Below are 19,662 nucleotides of genomic sequence, written 5' to 3'. Positions count from 1 at the left end.
AAACTGAAAAAAACCTATACTGGTGTGGAAATTGGGGAATATTTTGAATCCTGAAATTTTTTGGCTCCAATAAACCCCACTCTGAATTTCCCCCCATTTTTTTTAAAAAAATCCTAGTCACTGTATCTAAAAAAACCCCCGTACATTGCAGGTCTGGAAAAAGTAAAGAACAGGGTAACCAGGATTATTATGGGATTAGAGCACCTTTCCTATTTATTTTTTAGTGTTTATTAGGTGGATGCCTCAAGGCAACATTCTTTTGTTGGGCAGACTGAATTTAATTTGAGATTGCAGCCAATCCCTGTTGGTTCCTAGGGGATACCTGGAAACCTTATCTACTGATCGCCCCCAAATTTTCACATGACATCCCTCCCTGCTGCGGGCAGGTAATCGAACCTTCAAATCGCCAGAAGTCCATACCTGAGCCAGGTAAAACTAGAGGCTGGCAACTCTAAAGATCTGTTCATATTATGGCATGTATTATATACCTTAGAATCAGCTCAGGAGCCATGAGTCATGGTTCTCTTATACATGATACCCAGTTTGGATAGACCCATGGTGCATGGGGAGAAGGGGCCTTAGTCTAGCCCTCCTGCCATGTACATGCCTTAAATGATCCCATGGAGTCATCTAGGTTTCCCCCATGGCATGTGAAGATTGAGAAGAAATGTGACTCATGTCTGACTGAAAGACAAAAGGGAGGACCCAGACATAACCTATGCAAACCCTAATGATCAGCTTGTGACAGAACAGACAGGTGAAAATAGTTGACCCCATCCACATTTGCAGCAAGGTTGATTCATATTGAATAACAGAGAACTGCCATGCTACAATATGAGCAGAACTTCTACAGAACCACTGTGATACCGACAGCGATACAAACATTAATAAATACGTGTCATTCTGGGGTCATCAACATAGTGACATAACATATGACATATGTGACACATGGCCTCATCCAAACAGCTTTCGGTAACTAAGTGGCACATTTGACAGATCTCTCATGTTCTCTGTTGCTGATCAACATGAAAAGGAAGTTACTCAGCGATTCTTTGTCCCCACCCACCCCCCTCCAGCTGATTTCAGTGACAGTGTATTTCCATATGCACATTATGCCGTTATTCTTCATCCTGTGGCTTCCACAAAGACTCTTTGCTTCTCCCTAAGGCATTTTGGCTCCACAGTTCCAAAAGGGCACAGGTCGCTGAGGAATCCACAGAAACAGGAAATGAAGCTTCCTCGGTCCAGTTTGAAACACTAAAACCTGTTTCCTTTCTCTGGCACAGATAAAAATCACCGGCAGTCGGGCACATTTCTACAGGTTCATTGCGAAAGCAGCAGCTGAAGGGGAAGAGACTTCTGTGAGGAACATTTGAGAGACATTGCCCAGCTCTTACAAACCATCAGGATGAGGGAGGTATACTTGGTGCTGTTTTTAATGTTCTTGGAACGGGGAAGCACAGAAGCCAATGCAACTGTTCGGACCCTGGACGTACCTGTGGACCACAAAGTGGAAACAAACCACCTTAACCTGAATTCTACTGAAACACAGAACTTCAGACATGGAGCAGCAACTCCTGCACTCCCCACTGCAGAAAATCCAGTCGCTTTAGTGAATACAAGCCATGAGGATGAGGTAAGACATAGCCTTCCGCAACCCACAAAGGCATCTCTAGGATTACAAACTCCGTCAGAGACACAGGAGGAGAATCCATCAACCCCTACAATCCCCAAAGGAAGAATCAATGATACTGGCATTCCAAATGCTAAGACACCCGTTCTTCCTAACAATACAGGGATCTCTTCGCAAAGCCAACCTAGAAGAGGCCCTCTTCAAAGTGAAGGTCTTAAGATCCAGAAAGGAGCTACAGGGAACAGATCTTCAAGGCAATCGGACTATACCAACAGCAAGACACCCAGCTTTGAAACAACCAGGGGAAAGTAAGCAGAATCCCATATATTTTTTTACTGTTTATCTGCTCACTGGCTTTAGAAAAAAGATGTTCAGAGAAGTCCTTACAAAATGTGCCCAGAGTCATTTCCCCCTCAAGACCTTCCTATAAATTTGTATTTAAAGGATGAAGACAGTGGTAGGATTCAGCAGGTTCGCACCACTTTGGCAGAACTGGTTGCTAAAATGGTGCTTGTAAACAACCAGTTGTTAAATTATTCGAATCCCACCACTGGATGAGGACCACAAAGCTCAAAAACTAGGGCAGAAATAGAGGCTGACTTATTTCCCACTGGCTTCAGAGGGATTTAAATCAGCCTAATTTGTGTGCCTGATCTCTTCAGCTCTTGGAAACTAAGCAGGGTTGCCTCTGGTTAGTACTTGGATGGGAGACCACCCAGGAAGTCCATGGTTGCTATTCAGAGGCAGGTCACGCCAGATCACCTCTGTTAGTTTCTTGCATTGGAAGCCCTATGGCCGTGGGGGCAAACCTTTGGCACTCCAGATGTTATGGACTGCAATTCCCATCAGCCCCTGCCAGCATGGCCAATTGGCCATACTGACAGGGGCAGATGGGAATTGTAGTCCATAACATCTGGAGTGCCAAAGGTTCGCCAGCACTGCCCTATGGGGTTGCTGTAAGCTGGCAGAAATGGTGTTGTGGTTAAGAGCAGGTGGATTCTAATCTGGAGAACTGGGTTTGATTCACCGCTCCTCCACCTGAGTGGCAAAGGCTTATCTGGTGAACCAGATGTGTTTCCACACTCCTACATTCCTGCTGGGTGACCTAGGGCTAGTCACAGTTCTTCGGAACTCTCTCAGCCCCACCTACCTCAGAAAGAGTCTGTTGTGGGGAGAGGGAGGGAAAGGAGCTTGTAAGCCACCTTGAGTCTCCTTACAGCACCCCCTGTTTTTTAGGATCGTAAAGGCCTTTTAAATAACTCAGTATGATTTCTACAGGTAAGGTGGCACAACGCGTGACGAGATCTGAATTAAAAATCACCTTGGCGAACTGAAAAGAAACCGACCGATTTTGTGTACATTAGCAATTACAAGCAACCAGCAGGTGTAACTTTTATCCATTTTACTTTTTTATTGAATGAGAAAGTCTTAGAACAGTCAACATTTCCTAGACTCAAACTATCATAGTATAAATATATGTTCAGCCCTGGCTATGCTGTTCCTAGTAATGGAAAGTGAACGTTCCCATTTGTTTGATATTCTACAATGGAATTGTCACACATTCACCATTAGTATCTACAAATCGTCTTGCTGGACCCGACCAAGGAGTTCTCTCATCCAGAATCTTTTTTGCAACATTAGACACAGAAGTTACCATTGGAAATTAAGGGGTGAAGAAAACAGCTCTTTCTATGTTATTACTTTTGTCTGATTCTAGTCTTCAGAGGTATACTGCCACTGATGGTGGAGGTTCAATTTATCTATGATGGTCAATAGCTGTTGATTCTTCATGAATTTTTCTAATCATCTGTTAAAGCCATCTGTAGGAATTGCCGTGTTTTATGTTTCTTAAAAAAAATAACTGAATGTTCCTAAGTGGATCGGAAAGTTTTGCATGCTACACATGGGTTCATATTTTGCAGAGCTGAACTAGTTCCTGCAGTAATAGGTGCCTTCTTGAGGAAAGGGATGCTATCAGTTCAAAGAAAAGGGGGGGGGGCAGTATGATAAGGGGTTGCCAGTCTGCAGGTGGGGACTGGATATCTCCCTGAATTACAGCTGATCTCCAGTTGTAATTCAACTGATCCACTCTCCTGCAGGAAATTGCAGCTTTGGAGAATAGCCTCTATGGAATCATACCCCTGCTGTGCTTAAGGTTTCTAGTTCTGGGTTGAGAAATACTTATAGATTTTAGGTGTGGAACTTGAGGAGGCAGGATTTTTGTAAAGGGGGAGGACTTCACTGGGCTTCAGTTCCCTAGAGTTCAGTTTCCAAAGAGGCCATTCTCTCCAGATGAACCGATCTTTATCACCTGGAGATCAGCTGTAATAGTGAGAGCACTCCAACTACCACCTGGAGATTGGCAACCCTAACTCGGCTCTATCCCCTCCCAAATTCCGCTTCTCCCAAGCTCCGCCATCAAGTATTCAGGAATTTCCCAGGTCACAGCAGGCAATCCATGCAGCAGAGGAAGGAGTTGATGCAGCTGCGCTGGCTGCAGCTGTTTAGCGTGGCCGCCAAAAGAAAAGCTGCAATAAGAGCCCGGAAGGTCCAAAGCCCCAAACACTTTTCATTCTGGGGAGACTGAGTGCGTGTAGGAAAGTCTGCCCCCACCCCCACTTTAAGTGCATTCACATGAAGGTGTATGAAAAATCCTTTACCTGGGCAAGGGTATTTGTAGGCATGATCCAGAATTCTGAAGGGACAGGTTTCAGGATTGTGGGGTGAGGGCCCAACGCACACACATTTGTATGAGAGTAAAACATTTATACAGCTTCAAGGGAATCCACATCAGAGAGGATTTCACTACCATGATTCTGGTCTCTTCTCCTTCACCTATGCTGTTCGGGCCCTGCGGGACCTTGGTGAGTTCCGCAGGGCCTGCAAGACGGAGCTGTTCCGCCGGGCCTTTGGAGAGTCCAGCCGCTGATGGTGCCCCCTTCCGCTGGCCCCCTTCCGCTGGCCCCTTTCGCTCCCCTTCTGCTGGCCCCCTTCCGCTGGCCCCTTTCGCTCCCCTTCTGCTGGCCCCCTTCCGCTGGCCCCTTTCGCTCCCCTTCTGCTGGCCCCCTTCCGCTGGCCCCTTTCGCTGGCCCTTCCGCCGGCCTCTACATCTGGGCCTATAACATCTATCTAGACCTACTGTTCTCCCTGGGGGTGGAAGAATTTAATATTAGGCACCGGGCGCCACCTACACCTATGCCTATATTTATTTTACATTTAAATGCTAATGTTTAGCTAGTTTTCGCTGCTTTTATAAGTTTTAGCCTATTTATGATGTTTTAAAATTGTATTTATTATCTGCTGTACACCGCCCAGAGCCCCTCGGGGATGGGGCGGTCTAGAAGCCCAAAGTATAAATAAATAAATAAATAAATATAAAATAAATAAATAAATGTGCAGCTTCTGAAAATCAGGATATCCTTCAACCAGAGGTGGGATCCAGCAGGTTCTCACAGGTTCCCGAGAGTAGGTTACTAATTATTTGTGTGTGCCGAGAGGGGTTTACTAATTGGTGATTTTGCCACGTGATTTTTGCCTTAGTTACGCCCCTCCTCTTAGCAGTAGCGCGCAGAACTTGAAGCAGTCTAGCGGGAGGTGCACCGGCGTGCGTGGCAGCCTGCACCTGCATGCATTCGTTTCCCACCCAAGGACCGGCGCAGCAGCTGCGTCCTTGCCACAGCCCCGCCCAGGAATGCCCAGCCCCCGGAATGCCCGGCCATGCCCCCGTCGTGCCCCGCCCAGCCCCATTGGCGCTACGCCACAGTTTGAATCCCACCACCATGGGAACCTGTTACTAAAATTTTTGGATCCCACCACTGCCTTCAACCACAATTCTTACTCCAAGGATCATTTTGTGAACTCCCCCCCACCAATCTCCTTAACTCTTACATATTACTGAAGAATCTTGTCCACCTGTTATATTCACTTGTTTAGCAAGAGCCTACTGCTTTAAAACTCAGAAAGATGTGTGTTCCTTAGGTTAAAGGTTGCTTCCGGGTCATGCCAGAAGTGACATCACCATGCAGCAGTGACCACTTGTTAAGATCTGTTGACTCTTGCATTAACCAGACTCTTGATTTCAGAAATCGGTTTATTGACAGGATATTGTGAACAGCATTCAAGTGGTCTTTGCCGGAACTGAGCGTTTCTTGGTTAATATCTTTTCCCCATACATCCCGCCAGTCCCCACCCTTGAGACCCAGCAGGCTGGGATCAATAAAAGCATTCCTAAGCAGTGCAGAGTCTTCCAGGCCACACCAGAGATAATGCGGGCACTGGTCACACTGGTGCACCTGAAGCAAAGAAAAATAAGCCAGAGGTTCCCATGTTGCCATCTGCTCCCGGCCCACTCTATAGTTTCATGGCAAGAACCATAAGAACATAAGAACATAAGAAAGAGCCTGCTGGATCAGACCAGAGTCCATCTAGTCTAGCACTCTGCTACTCACAGTGGCCCACCAGATGCCTTTGGGAGCTCACATGCAGGATCTGAAAGCAATGGCCTTCTGCTGCTGCTGCTCCCGAGCACCTGGTCTGCTAAGGCATTTGCAACCTCAGATCAAGAAGGATCAAGATTGGTAGCCATAGATGACTTCTCCTCCATCAATCTGCCCAAGCCCCTTTTAAAGCTATCCAGGTTAGTGGCCAACACCACCTCCTGTGGCAGCATATTCCAAACACCAATCACACGTTGCGTGAAAAAATGTTTCCTTTTATTAGTCCTAATTCTTCCCCCAGGGAAGAACTGAAATGTTAACAGGTCTTAACAGGGTTTTGATACAACTGTTGCCCTCCCATGGTACACACATGCCTCCCCCAGAAACAAGGACAATACCACTGGACAGATGACATTACGTGGGTTAAAATCAATACACATTGAGGAAAAGCAGGAATGAATACACTAGTCTTGCCGTCTGCCTACATGGCATTTAAATCACACGTTGAGTTGCACATATGTTAAATGGAACAGGAGAATTATTAAATGCTTGTATAAAGAAAAATCATGTGTACACTGTACACAGATTGTACGTGTGCTCATTGTACCTTTATACATGGCTTCTGCCTTGAGTTACGTCGAAGAAAAGTGGGGTATAAGTTTAATAAACACACTTTCCCCCTCTTGCATTCTGCAGCAAGAAATGTTATATAACTTGCAGCTGCTAAGTCTGAGCTTTAAATAAAGACGCTATCAGGCTAATTGCTGAACCCATAAACAGCAGCTTCATAAGAAACACAACCACATCTAAGTACCAGCTTTCCAAAACTCCCTCACACAGGGAAGATTAGTAGATATTATTGTGACATCGCACGTGGCTGTTCGGCGTAGGAAATGCAGCATTGAGAAGAATCTAAGTGGCCTCTAAGAACTCTCTTTAGGAAGCAGGGGAATCTGTGAATTATCATGGAAAACGTTTACTTTCTTCTGGGCGACCCGCACTAAACCTCACTGTGAGCATCATATGCAGGACAGCTGCGGTTCTAATGGGTGGAGACTACATTTTCTCTGGAATCTGCTGTCAATCTTCCTCCGCAGTTCAGAACGCTAATTATGTTGTTACTATTGACAGTTCTCTGAATGTTTACGACATTTCAGTTGCCGTACGAAGATTTTTAAAAAGCCCCTTCAACTCATTATATTATCCTTCCCGTCTGCACAGATAAACCTCTTGTGAACAAAGGGCATCGCTAGGCTGGGAACCCGTTCCGAGCTGCTTTACCCGGCTTTGTTATAAACCTCTTTACTGGGTTTCATAAAAGGCTGCACCTGCCCCATCGTCTCCCATTTGCAATAAATGGCACGTTGCAGATGGAAATCTAATAAACGCTTCAGAAACGTAATGCACAGAAAGCCCTGTAATAAACACAGCCAATAAAAAGGGCATTCAGTGAAGGGCCTTCTTAGCTTCCAAGTAACCGCTCCTTAAATAAGATTGCCACCTGTTGGAAAGCGAGAGCAACGGAGACAGTAATTTTCATGCCAAGGGGGGTCTTAAAATCTGCCCCGCTTTCGGCAGCGCGAGTGGTTTGCCGACGCACAAGACTCGATTCCAGACAGCTTTCTTAAGCACGCTTCAAATGTAGGCACTTATCTCTTCAAACAGCACTTGCTTACTACTCCCACGTGAAATCCGGCAGTACAGTAATTTTCGGTGGTGCTGTTTACATAATCATTTCACTTGGGCTCAGACTACTGTGTGCTGTTCTTCTCAGCAAGTCATAGCCAAGATGGGGCTGACAGGAACGCAGGCCTACCTTGCATCCTGACTGAAGCACTTTCCAAAATGTAGGCTTCGGAGATGGTGCCGTGAAAACCTCAATGTTAAGAATCGCAGCTTGTTTTAAGATTAATGTAATTTGGAAAGCAGGGGAGAGGGGTGTTGCCTTCAAGTCACAGCCGACTTATGGCTGCCTGGTAGGGTTTTCAAAGTGAGAAATGTTTGGAGGTGGTTTCCTGTGACACTGACCCAGTTTTTCAACCCTTCCTTTCTTTATATACTTTCTCTCAGCTCTCCTTTGGGGCTCACTGGCTCACCCATTTGGGGAAAAAAGCAGCTTCTGAACTGCAAAGATTCTCTGCCAAATGGTCCCATGTAAATGCCCCATCTCAGTACGCTGAGTGGCCAGGAAGAGGAAGCGGTCTCCTCATTGGACTCCAAGAATGATGCCAACTGAGATTGTCCTCCCAGACCTAAATGCCAGTTTCAGCTTGCATGATGAGTTGGAAGGCGCAGACAGGAGAACAAGGTTGGACTTGCAACACATCTTTTTCCAGACCTTCCCCCCAAGATTCTGGAACTAGTGGATAGTTTTATCCACCTCTAAATGCTAGCTGTAATCCAGAGGGCTCTCATTTTTTTTCTGGTGCTGCTTGTGTGTCTTGACCTGTCCCTGGCTATGGGTGAATATATTTCCCCCTTTCATTTCATACCAATGACAAGAAGGCTTCATAGACTTAGTTTTTCCACCATCTCCATACCTCTCTACAAAGGTCCTCTGGGGCAGCGCATCCTACACTAGGTGTGTCTATGCATCACCTCCCTATGGGCACAGCACACAGTCCTAAGTAACTCTTATTTTTTAAAAGCCTGACCCTTCCCAAGCTGTCCTGCCTTCTTCCAGTCTTTTGTTGCAGCTACTGACAGCAACACCAACCTCTCCCATAATTACTACTTGACTGTCTGTGGAGTCACATCTCTCACAAAGCCACATCTGTCCTGAAAGGGAAAGGACCCAGCCTCAGCTTCATTTCTGTTGCTTCAAGAGACCCAAAGTCTTATATTTTATCAAACAGGAACTGCTCAAATGTTCATTGGAGTCTTAAGGTTTGAAGGCACCGGCAGTACTGACATTGCATTACTTCCTCAGGGGGCATTATTTCTCTCTCAGGGGCACTCAACAGGCAATGAAGTCAGGAGATACAAAAGGAAATAAATTCATTCAGTTAGTGCAGGGGTCTGCAACCCGCGGCTCTGGAGCCGCATGCGGCTCCTTCAGCCTTATACTGCGGCTCCATGTGGCCTGAAGGTCGGAGAGTAGCGTGGGCATATCCCTCCAGCCCTCCAGAGCAGCGCTGGAAGGAAAGGTGAGTGGAGGGGCCGAACCAGAGGCGGCTCCATGTGGAGTTGCCTCTTCAGCTCAGTAGATCTTCAGGGCCGTGGAAAAGGGGTCCAAATGGCTCTTTGGGTGGTAAAGGTTGCCGATCCCTGAGTTAGTGAAACTGAGTAATGCAGTTGTGAAAATCTCTGCCAGTGGACTGTAGATGTAGAGGTGACTACTAGCATAGATGGATAACTGTAAAAAGGCATTAGGTGAGATATAAATCCAAACTCCTCCTCTTCCTCTTCCTCTTCCTCTTCCTCTTCTTCTTCAGGGAGTCTTCACATTCAAAGTCTGCAAACCTCTGGATTCCCATGGCCAGGTGGCAATAAAAAGGGAGTGTATATCCTTCTACATAATGAACAGCCTCTGAAAAAGGAAGAAGGAATGAAATTAGATGTTCTTCAGAGAGGAAGGTGTTCTATATATAGATATATTAATAATACATAAGACCCTGTTGCTTATTTTATTAATCTGATTCTGTGCCAGTTGGTGTAGTCCACAGGTTTGACTGTCTGAGAAATCTTGTTTATTATTCCCTGTCCTGACTTTTCACCTTCTGCTATTTTACAGTCTGTCACAGAGAAATATTTTCAATTGTTTTATATATAGCAGTTTATAGAAAGGACTCACAGACATTTGGCTGTGTATGCATCTGCTATGATTAAACACACACATAGCTAAATGCATACACATACACCATTGAGCAGCCCCCCAAACGGAGCAGCCCAATAATAGCAAGAGGCAACAGGGCCAGACTCCCTCAGGATTTTACATTTTGGGGAGTTTATAAACTAGACCAGGGGTTTGCAACCTGCGGCTCTCCAGATGTTCATGGACTACAATTCCCATCAGCCCCTGCCAGCCCCTGCCACCAATTTGCCATGGTGGCAGGGGCTGATGGGAATTGTAGTCCATGAACATCTGGAGAGCCGCAGGTTGCAGACCCCTGAACTAGACTTTCTCCTGTGCCTTGAACAACAGAAGCCTACATCGAAGTTAAGTTGGGGAAAAAAATTTCCCACCATAACCTCAGAACAAGAAAAAACGTATCTGTTAACCTCACTGTTAATAGCACAGAGCAACCTTAGTGTATGTTATTTGTGTGACTTTGCTTACAATACATTGATTAGTATTGTGATACCAAGGGCATGCTAACTTCATGGACAATGGACTCCACCCAAACACAGGATTTTCATTCACCAATATTGCTGCTGCAGGGAATGCTAATGTGAATCACTCCCTGGGCTGAAAACCCCCACCTGCAATACTATACTCTCAACCACACCTTTGCATAGCAAGTTCCACCTAAACACTTACTGATTGGTTCCCCACCCTGGGACATGAAAATTTATACCCCGCTAAAACATTCCCTTCTCACTGGACACAGTGTGTAACAGACTTCCCTCTGGGATACACCTCTGAAGATGCCAGCCACAGATGCAGGCGAAACATTAGGAACAAGATCCACCAGACCACGGCCACATAGCCCGGAAAACCCATTACAACCAATACATTGATTGTTTAAAAGTGCAGATTAAGCCCCAAAAGTGAAGGATAACTTGACTGCTATAACTAGATTGATCCAGTCTAGAAACGTGTAATGAGTATGTATACTCCAAGCTGTTAATTATGGGGGATGTTCGAGTCTACCTTCTGAAGCACCCGTTTTCTCCAGGGTAACTGATCTCTGTCACTTGGGCATCAGTTGTAATTCCAGGGTCCAGATCCCACCTTGTCAATCTTCGCCATCTCAATCACAGGATAGGAAGATATTTTTGGCTTGAAGTTGCCCCAACGTTCCATGCCACCCCCTCCCCATTTTCAAAATTCCAAAAGGAGAGCTTGGATTTATACCCGCTTTTCTCAGCCCTTAAGAAGTATCAAAGCAGCTTACAAACTCCTTTCCCTTCCCCTCCCCACAACAGGAGAGGAGGGGAGGGAGGGAGAGGGGTGGCATGCAAGGGAAGGAGAGTAAGGGAGGAAAGGGAGTAAGGGGTGGCGTGCAAGGGAGGGGGAGGGGCACTGGCATCTGGACATGGCCCACCCACCCTAGCGGAGGGAGGGGGAAGGGAGGGAGGGGGAGGGGTGCCATGCAAGAGAAGGGGAGTGACTGAGGAGAGGGGAGGAAGTGAGGGGTGGCATGCAAGGGAAGGAGAGTAAGGGAGGGGAAGGAATAAGGGGTGGCATGCAAGGGAGGGGCCCCAGCATCTGGACATGACTCACCCACCCTAGTGGAGGCAGGGGGAAGGGAGGGAGGGGGAGGGGTGCCATGCAAGGGAAGGGGAGTGACTGAGGGGAGGGGAGGGAAGGGAGTGAGGGGTGGCATGCAAGGGAGGGAGAGGGAGAGGTAGGGGTAGGTGGGTGCTAGAACCTTGTGAGGTAGGTGGGGTTGACAGAGTTTGGAGAGAACTGTGATTGACCCAGCAGGAATGTGTAAGAGCAAGGGATCAAATCTGGTTCACCAGATAAGAGTCTGCCGCTCATGTGTAGGAGTAGGGAATCAAACTTGGTTCTGCAGATTGGAGTCCACCCGCTGTTAACCACTGCACCATGCTGACTCTCTCAGAGTGCAGGCAGAGACCAGAGAGCTCCTTCTGCATTGCCTCCTGTCATTGTGATTGGCAGGTTGCAGGTGCCATCTAATTAGACCACATTAGAGGTAATTGCTTGCCTGGTTCCCTGTCCTTGTAATTCAAGAGGATTTTATTTTTTTTTGTAAACAAGTGATTTAAAATTTGAATTCACCTTGCTCACAATACCTACTTACTCTCCAATTGAATACCCCACGTAATTACATTGTTTGCACATTTTAAATAGGATATATTTCAGGTAGTTTTCACCTGGGAAACTGCTAGAATTCATCCTAGCGGCTGACTTAGTAACTGCTAAGTCAGAGGTAGGTTCCCTGCAGCATAAATATAATGTCGTCAGGATGTTATAAAAAGATCCGTTTGGCGTTTTGTGTTCCCACAATGCAGGTGACATCTTTCCCCGCCTCCTGCTGCACTGAGCTCTTGTTAGTTTCACAGTGGCTGCAGCAGATTCTTGCTATTTCATTGTAAAAAGCAGATGAATACATTTGTCTTTCCTAGCGATCCCGTGAATGTGTTGTTTTTCTCTTCTTTTGTTCTGAGGGGAATGTCTGCAAATATGCACATATTGCAGCTTCTCTAATATTGTTGCTGTAGCTTCGCACACAGTCCCCTCAAAACAAAAAAGGCAAAAGGAAACAACCTGTGCACAGGATTGCTAGGCAAGGCAAACTTTGATCATCTACTTTTTACAGTGAAATAGCAAACTGATAAGCTGCAAGCAGAGGAAACCTCTATGGCAGGGGTAGGGAAATCCTATGCGCTCGAGAGTTTCAGCAGTGCGCGCTCTTTCTGCGGGTTCTTGGTGCGTAACTGTGGTTCCACCTTAGCCCAGTCACGGCTCCATCCTTGCCCGCCCTGCAGGCAGCAGGGCAGGTGCATCCATGCGCTTCTCAGAATGAGCGGAGTAAAAGGTAAAAAAAACCCCCAATATATATAGTGTTATCTTTATTTTAAATGTCAAAAATTATTTGCGGCTCCAAGTTTTTTCTTTTCCCGTGGAAAACGGGTCCAAATGGCTCTTTGAGTGTTAAAGGTTCCCTACCCCTGCTCTATGGGGAATCTCCACAGAGAATCTGCTGCAGTGCACAAAATGGCAGGCGCAAACGGCAGATATGAATGAGATTTGGGCAGGAGAAATAAAGTGGTTTCTGCCTGCAGGTAGGAACTGTCTTCAACTCAGGCTAGGGGGAAGAGATCGCTAGTGTAGCAATGTTTGAAAAACTTGAATTGAGAGAAATATAATGGGCTGAACTTGTTTTGGGGGATAGAGCTGTGTGACTTTCTTTCCCAAAATGCTTTTTATAACACCCTAAAGACATTATATTTGTGCTATGTGGAATCCACCAGAGGGATGTTCACTAATCACTGTTTGTAATGATCCCACCATGGAAGTGAAGTGTTCTATGAGTATGGCTCAGAACAGACCTGAGGAATACTTGTGAAAAACTAAAACTTGTGAAAAACTAAAACTCAAAAGCAACATCCATCAAGTATATTTGCACAGTGTTATGTAAGACAAAGGGTCCATCATTACAGTCTTTAAGATGCTACAAAGCATTTTTCTCCTGCACCAGACTACCATGGCTCGCACTCAAAAATCTATCCTAATGTTTAGTAAAATTTGTTTGTTCTTGTACTTCAGTCTCCTTGGCTTCATTTTATAAAACTTTCACCAGCAAAACGTTTTATTTTTTAATAACATCCTTGTGCCTGCTACACCTTTGGGGTCAAGCAGGGGTGTATCTAGGGAAAATGCAGCCTGGTGCAAAATCTGAGTTTTCTGCTCCACCCCCTGTAGGGGTGGCCACTCTTCCCCCCCCCCCCACAACCAAACAAGTTTTTTTGCACCAGATTTTGAAGTCAGTGTATGGACCTGCGGGGAAGGAGGAGGGGTGTGGAGTGAGTTTCTGCCCTCACATGACTAAATAGCCACAGCCTGTGGACATTTGACCCCATATGTCCCCCTGGGCGTTACACCCCTGGTTTCAAGCCAAATGGATCTTAGTCCTGGGCACTGAGTCTATTCCATGTACTCTGTGCCCTTGGAAAAGTTGACCAGTTCAATTCAGGACTGTCCCAATTCAGAACTGTTTTATTTCAACTGGGGATGATTTTTGCCCATTTTATTGTATTTCTTTTTTGTACTACTGTAAACCACTTCAGGTCCTTTGGGGAAAGATACGGCGAATTAAAGAGTCAGTATAGTAAATTAAAATGAGACCCCACAACCAGTTATACAAAACAAGGTGGGTCAGAAAGGGCTGCCACAGCTGTCTGCAAATTTTAGCCTGTCTAACTCTGTTGAAGTACAGCTGTTGGATGAACGGGAAAGGAAGTAGGACGTGTGACCAGAAGCCGCTGAGATAGTTCAGAGATTTTAATGCACTGAGGATTCTGAGGAAACAGAAGAACATAAGGCAGAAGGGAGAGGGAAACCGGAGAGGGATAAATCTCTCATGGGGAACTGAGAGGGAAAAAAAACAGGACAGGAATGCACTATAGTAAAGGAAATATTTACATGTAAGCCCAGAAGGAATTGAAAGTGTTGCACGAGATGGCCAAAGTCAACGAGAAGGGCAATCACCAAGATTCAGATAATAAAATGAACACTAATGACTCAGAGGGGACTTGGTATCACTTACACATGCAATGCAGGGTACTGATCAACACATTAAAACATGTCTGCCTGGCATTGCCAACTCCAGGAAATTTGGGAAACTCCTGGAAATTTGGAGACAGAGGCTGGGAGGGCGGACTTTGGGAACGGGAGAAAGCTCAGCCAGGACACGATTCCATAGAGTCTGCCCACTGATGAGAACTGATCTCTGTAGCCTGAAGAGTAGACTGAATGAACAGATCATGGGAGAAGTTTTCCACTGGTTGGGTTCTGGCTGGTTGCCTGATGTGGGTTTTTCATTATAATGGAGTAATAGGGAAAAGACTAGTTTTTAATTTCCTTCCTTCCTTCCTTCCTTCCTTCCTTCCTTCCTTCCTTCCTTCCTTCCTTCCTTCCTTCCTTCCTTCCTTCCTTCCTTCCTTCCTTCCTTCCTTCCTTCCTTCCTTCCTTCCTTCCTTCCTCCCTCCCTCCCTCCCTCCCTCCCTCCTTCCTTCCTTTCCAGAACAGTTCTCACCTCCTTCTCAGAATGCTTCAGATCTCACCTGAGAGCCAGCATGGTGTAGTGGTTAAGAGCAAGTGGATTCTAATCTGGAGAACTCGGATTGTTTCCCCACTCCTCCACCTAAATGGCAGAAGCTTATCTGGTGAACCAGATGTATTTCCACACTCCTACATTCCTGCTGGGTGACCTTGGGCTAGTCACATACAGTGGATGATTCCAACCTGGGAGCGATGGGGAGGGAGGCAGTCTCATCTGGTGCCAGACTAGGACCTTCCAAACCCTGGTGATTCTAAATTCTAGGACACACAAGGATCCTAAATTCTAGCCTAGCTCAGTGAGTCTGCTACAGTGCTATGTGGTAGAGAATTCTTTGCCATTGCAAGAATTCCTAGGAAGACATGCTGAACATTATTAGATTCTTCAGATCAGATATTTTGACTATCCCCTGTGTATTGAATAGAATGGAAACCCTACCATGCAGTACACTGAATAAAGTACACTTTATGTAAGTCATTTTTCCTCAGACTGGCCTATCTTATGGAGCTGTTACATGTTTTGAATAGAGACAGGAAGAACTATGCACCCCCAAAGTACCCTTGGAGAGTTTACAGAGATGCTGAACGTGAATCACCCTGACTATGTAAATACTGCATATTTGACTTAATAAACTATCTGTAGCATTTACGTTAAAGTAGCAGTGAGGCCAAGGAGATTTCCATAGTCCTACTGTTGAGGATGAGGTATCTGTAACCTCCAGATGAGCTCCCATAGCTGGCTGTTTCCCCGAGTCACCCTCCTCTGTCCAGAGATGGGGAAGAGGGAGCCGCCCTCCCCACCAAAAACTATCACCATCTTTTCTTGGAGACCAGTCTGAACTTCACTGTCACGGTGCCACAATATGGTTTGGAAATAGCAAGGGAATGTGGTTAGTTCATACGGATGTGTTCAAAGTGAGATTGCTGCCACAATGAGTCATGGGATCGAAAAAGAAAAACAGAGCAGGACATGAAGACCAAACAACTTGCAGTCCAAAAATTATAGCAGCAGCATGTGAGGAGAGATACAAACGATGACAGACAAACATTTGCAGCTACGGAGTACAAAGTGTCATGGCCTCAGTTGCTGAAGAAAACAAATATTTTTCCTATTAGTCATGATCAAATCTGTTTGGGGGCAAAACGCCATTCTCTCTTGGCAGCCTGTACCAGGAATCTTACCCAAAGCTAATTTTCAGGCTGTAAATTCTTGTCTGGGTCACATATGAGACCTAAAAACATGTTACTGTTGTTCCCTGGGGCGCCCCTGTCCACATGCTGTGAGTTCTGGCATAGTAATTAACACAACAAAGGTCCACAAAGTGTAGGTAGGGTAGATTTCCACAGAAGACCAAATCCAGTGGTGGGATCCAAAACCTTTTAATAACAGGTTCCGATGGTGGTGGGATTCAAACAGTGGCGCCGCCGCACACACGCACCTCCAGTCCCTATTGGGCAGGGAGGTTGCTTTAGTAACCCCTTCTCGGCACTCAGAAGAAATTAGTAACCACTTCTAGAGAAGTGGTGAGAACTGGTTGGATCCCACCTCTGGGTAAAGCTTTATTGAGGAACTAACATACTTAATAGTGAAGAGGAGAGATGATGATGATGATGATGATGATGATGATGATGATTATTAATTCAATTTGATAAACCGCCCTACCCCCGAAGGGCACAGGGCGGTGTACAACAAAACAACAACAAACATAATAAAACAAATCGAATAACCCCAGTTAAAAATACAAAACCTTAAAACTATAGCAGCAGCATCCTACAATAAATAGTTAATAATTAATAATAAGGGGCGTCTGGCATCACACCCCAGTGGTCAAAACCTGGGAGTGGTCAAATTCTGGAAGGGGGCTGGCAGATGGTCAGGTGCACTGCCAGTGAACAGGGCAATGACATGGAGATCGTGTCCAACTGTACCACGAGCTGAAAGAGACAGGCTTAAGTGTGGAACACCTTGAGAAGAAGCAGGACATTGCCCTAAGAGTAGCAATCTGGAGATAGACCAGGATACAACCTGCAGGTGGTAGCAAGAGATTGGAGATCTCCTGGGGTTACAATCTGATCTTCAGGCAAAAGAGATGAGTTCAGCTGGAGAAAATGGCCACTTTGGAAGGTGGGCGTTATACCCCATTGAAGTCCCTCCCCTGCCCTCAGCCCACCATCCTTTGGTTCCCACCCCTAAAATCTCCAGGCGTTTCTCAACCTGGAGCTGAGAGCCATAACACCTCCAGTAGCCCAGACTAACCCTTTTTTTCATCAGAACCTAGAAGGTAAGCAGGTTGGCTACTTGAAGGGCAACAGGTATATTTACAATGTATAATCCTGTCAAGCAGAATAACGAGCCGAAATGTGTGGATTGTGTGGCACGTTAAATAAGAATAGTTATCTTTCAAAAGACCAGTCATTTTTACCTCAGAAGTTCATAAACATAAGGAGAACTTTAACGGAGAGAGAAAAGTAAACAGTACACACATATCAACAAAGTATCACATATACATCATTACATTCACTGCTCATTGTTTGTTGCTGTTTTGGTTGTGATAGTAAACTTATAGAGTATCTTAGTCAAAGGTAATTTTACATAGCATTGGTTAGCAGTACACAGAGAAACCTCTTTTTTCTCAGTTAGTCAGGGAACAGAAGAATTAACAATGGTTTTTAATTGTTACCTGTAGAATGTTCATGCAGATTCCCAGAATTCCCTTCTGCTTGTGCTGCTGCTTCATGCAAACAAGGCTGAAAATTCCAACAGGCTACTTGGATTGGAGGCCACCATGGAAGACAGGGATTACTATGCAGAGGAAGGTGACTGCAGACCATCTCTGCTCATGTCATGAAAACTTCATGGGGTCACATTGACTCAACTGTGAGTCAATGGCTCACTGCACCTAGTAGTACAGCTGTGTTTCCTGACATTTGAGCCACGCTTAGCGTTTGTGGTTTCTGGCACATTTTTAGTTGGATCCCAGCACCAGTGTTTAAATAATGGAGGAAAGTGTCAATAAGCCAAAGAGATCTTTGAAGTTTCCACTGTACACTGAAATGTCCACCATACACCATACATTTTCTGGGGAAAAAAAGATCAAAGTGATAAAGGATCCCAAGTTTATTTACTACTAAGTTCATAGTTTGGATCAACAAATAGATTGAACAGCAGGGCTGATATAGAACAAAATGGAGGGATGAAGGGCCAGATGGTGAGATTCCATTCCATAATGTCCAGCTGTCCTTCCAGGAAGCCATCTTTCCTTCTGACTATTTTAACTCTTTTCTTCTGCTTCTCCTGCACTCAAGAACCTCTAGATCCGTCACTAGCACCTCTGTTGTAGTACAGTACTATCTCACGGCAATCTGAGGCCCCTTCTGCACATGCCAAATAATGCACTTTCAATGCACTTTCAATGCACTTTGAAGCTGGATTTTACTGTGTGGAATAGCAAAATTCACTTGCAAACAATTGTGAAAGTGGATTGAAAGTGCATTATTCTGCATGTGCGGAAGGGACCTCAGCACATCAAAGGGGAGGGAATGGTTAGAACCATGTGGGTTCCTTCCAGATGATGCAAGTCTGGTTGCTTAGCAGCCATGCACATGGTTCCCACCCATCCACCCCTTCTTGCTTGAAGAAGCCACAAAGTAGCTAGAACTCATTACAAAGCTGAGCTAACTATAAAAGAAGGAAGGCACCAAGTAACCCAGGTAGTTTTTCCCTGTTGAAAGCCTTTGCCAGGCAAAGCATGGCTTTGGCGGCGCTCTACGAATGTTTGCAGTGCAGGGCTTAAAATTAGACTGTGATGAAGAAAATTCCCTCAAGTCAAAGAAGGTGTTCTCATAAATGGTGGCTGTCTTCTATCACCAAATCCTGAGCACAAGCTCAGCCATGTGAAACAAGAGTCATTTCATTATAAAGGCTTAATGATCTATGTAAGATTGTTAGCTGTTTGATGACTTCCACGTCTGATAAGCCAAACTCAGTCCAGATCTAAGAATCTGAGTCTCTGCCAAAGAGATGCAAAGCCGTGGAAATTAGCCCCATTTGTGGCAGGTGGAGGCAATTTATAGATCTGCTGCGGGTGGAAGAGGGTGGGGACAGGTAAGCAGTCCCTTCCATCTCCTGCTTCTCCAGTACAAATCACACCTTTCTCCTACCTTTTTGCAGGTATTCAGATATCAAATTATTATCCAGTGATCACCGTCTGGAGAATAACTTATTTGTTCGGCAGTTGAAGCAATGACTCAAATTGGGCTTTTGCAAGGTTTGTGGAAATGCATGTGGGAAATCCAGTGGATTTCTATTTTGTGCAATTCTAAGGATTTCTGTTGCTTATTTCTGTCCCCCTGCTGTAGGGAACAGTAATTCTTAGAAGACAAAAGTATGAACTCATGGCAGAAAAGCTGAAATCCTTTTCTATTGGGAAATACTGCCACCTGCTGGTTGAAATTGGTAGTACATGAAGAACGGTTAAATAAATTGTCATTTTAAAAACTATCATGCCTTCAGGAATTAGGTCACCAACACCTGTTCCAATCCCTTACCTCCATGCCACTTGCTAAATTTCACTTGGTGGATCCACTTATGGAAGGGATCTTCCATATATACTCTGTGTGTCAACGGGGGCACAGAAATACTGTTCTTTGTATTGGGGTGCTGTGTGGTTTCCGGGCTGTAT

General features: G+C 45.4%; 1 protein-coding gene across 1 annotated transcript in view; it reads left to right on the top strand.

The window, feature by feature from the left end:
- Positions 1 to 1,257: 1,257 nt before the first annotated feature.
- MMRN1 (multimerin 1) overlaps positions 1,258 to 19,662 on the top strand; it is a 94,634-nt gene continuing 76,229 nt past the window's right edge. The window contains 1 exon segment of the mRNA XM_048508898.1: positions 1,258 to 1,941. Coding sequence (XP_048364855.1) covers positions 1,409 to 1,941 — 533 coding nt within the window. The 5' untranslated portion in view covers positions 1,258 to 1,408.

The sequence above is a fragment of the Sphaerodactylus townsendi genome, linkage group LG10 (assembly GCF_021028975.2).
Source record: "Sphaerodactylus townsendi isolate TG3544 linkage group LG10, MPM_Stown_v2.3, whole genome shotgun sequence".
Classification (NCBI taxonomy): Eukaryota; Metazoa; Chordata; class Lepidosauria; order Squamata; family Sphaerodactylidae; genus Sphaerodactylus; species Sphaerodactylus townsendi.
The sequence above is the reverse complement of the archived record's forward strand: the minus strand, read 5'-3'. Positions and strand labels throughout refer to the sequence as shown.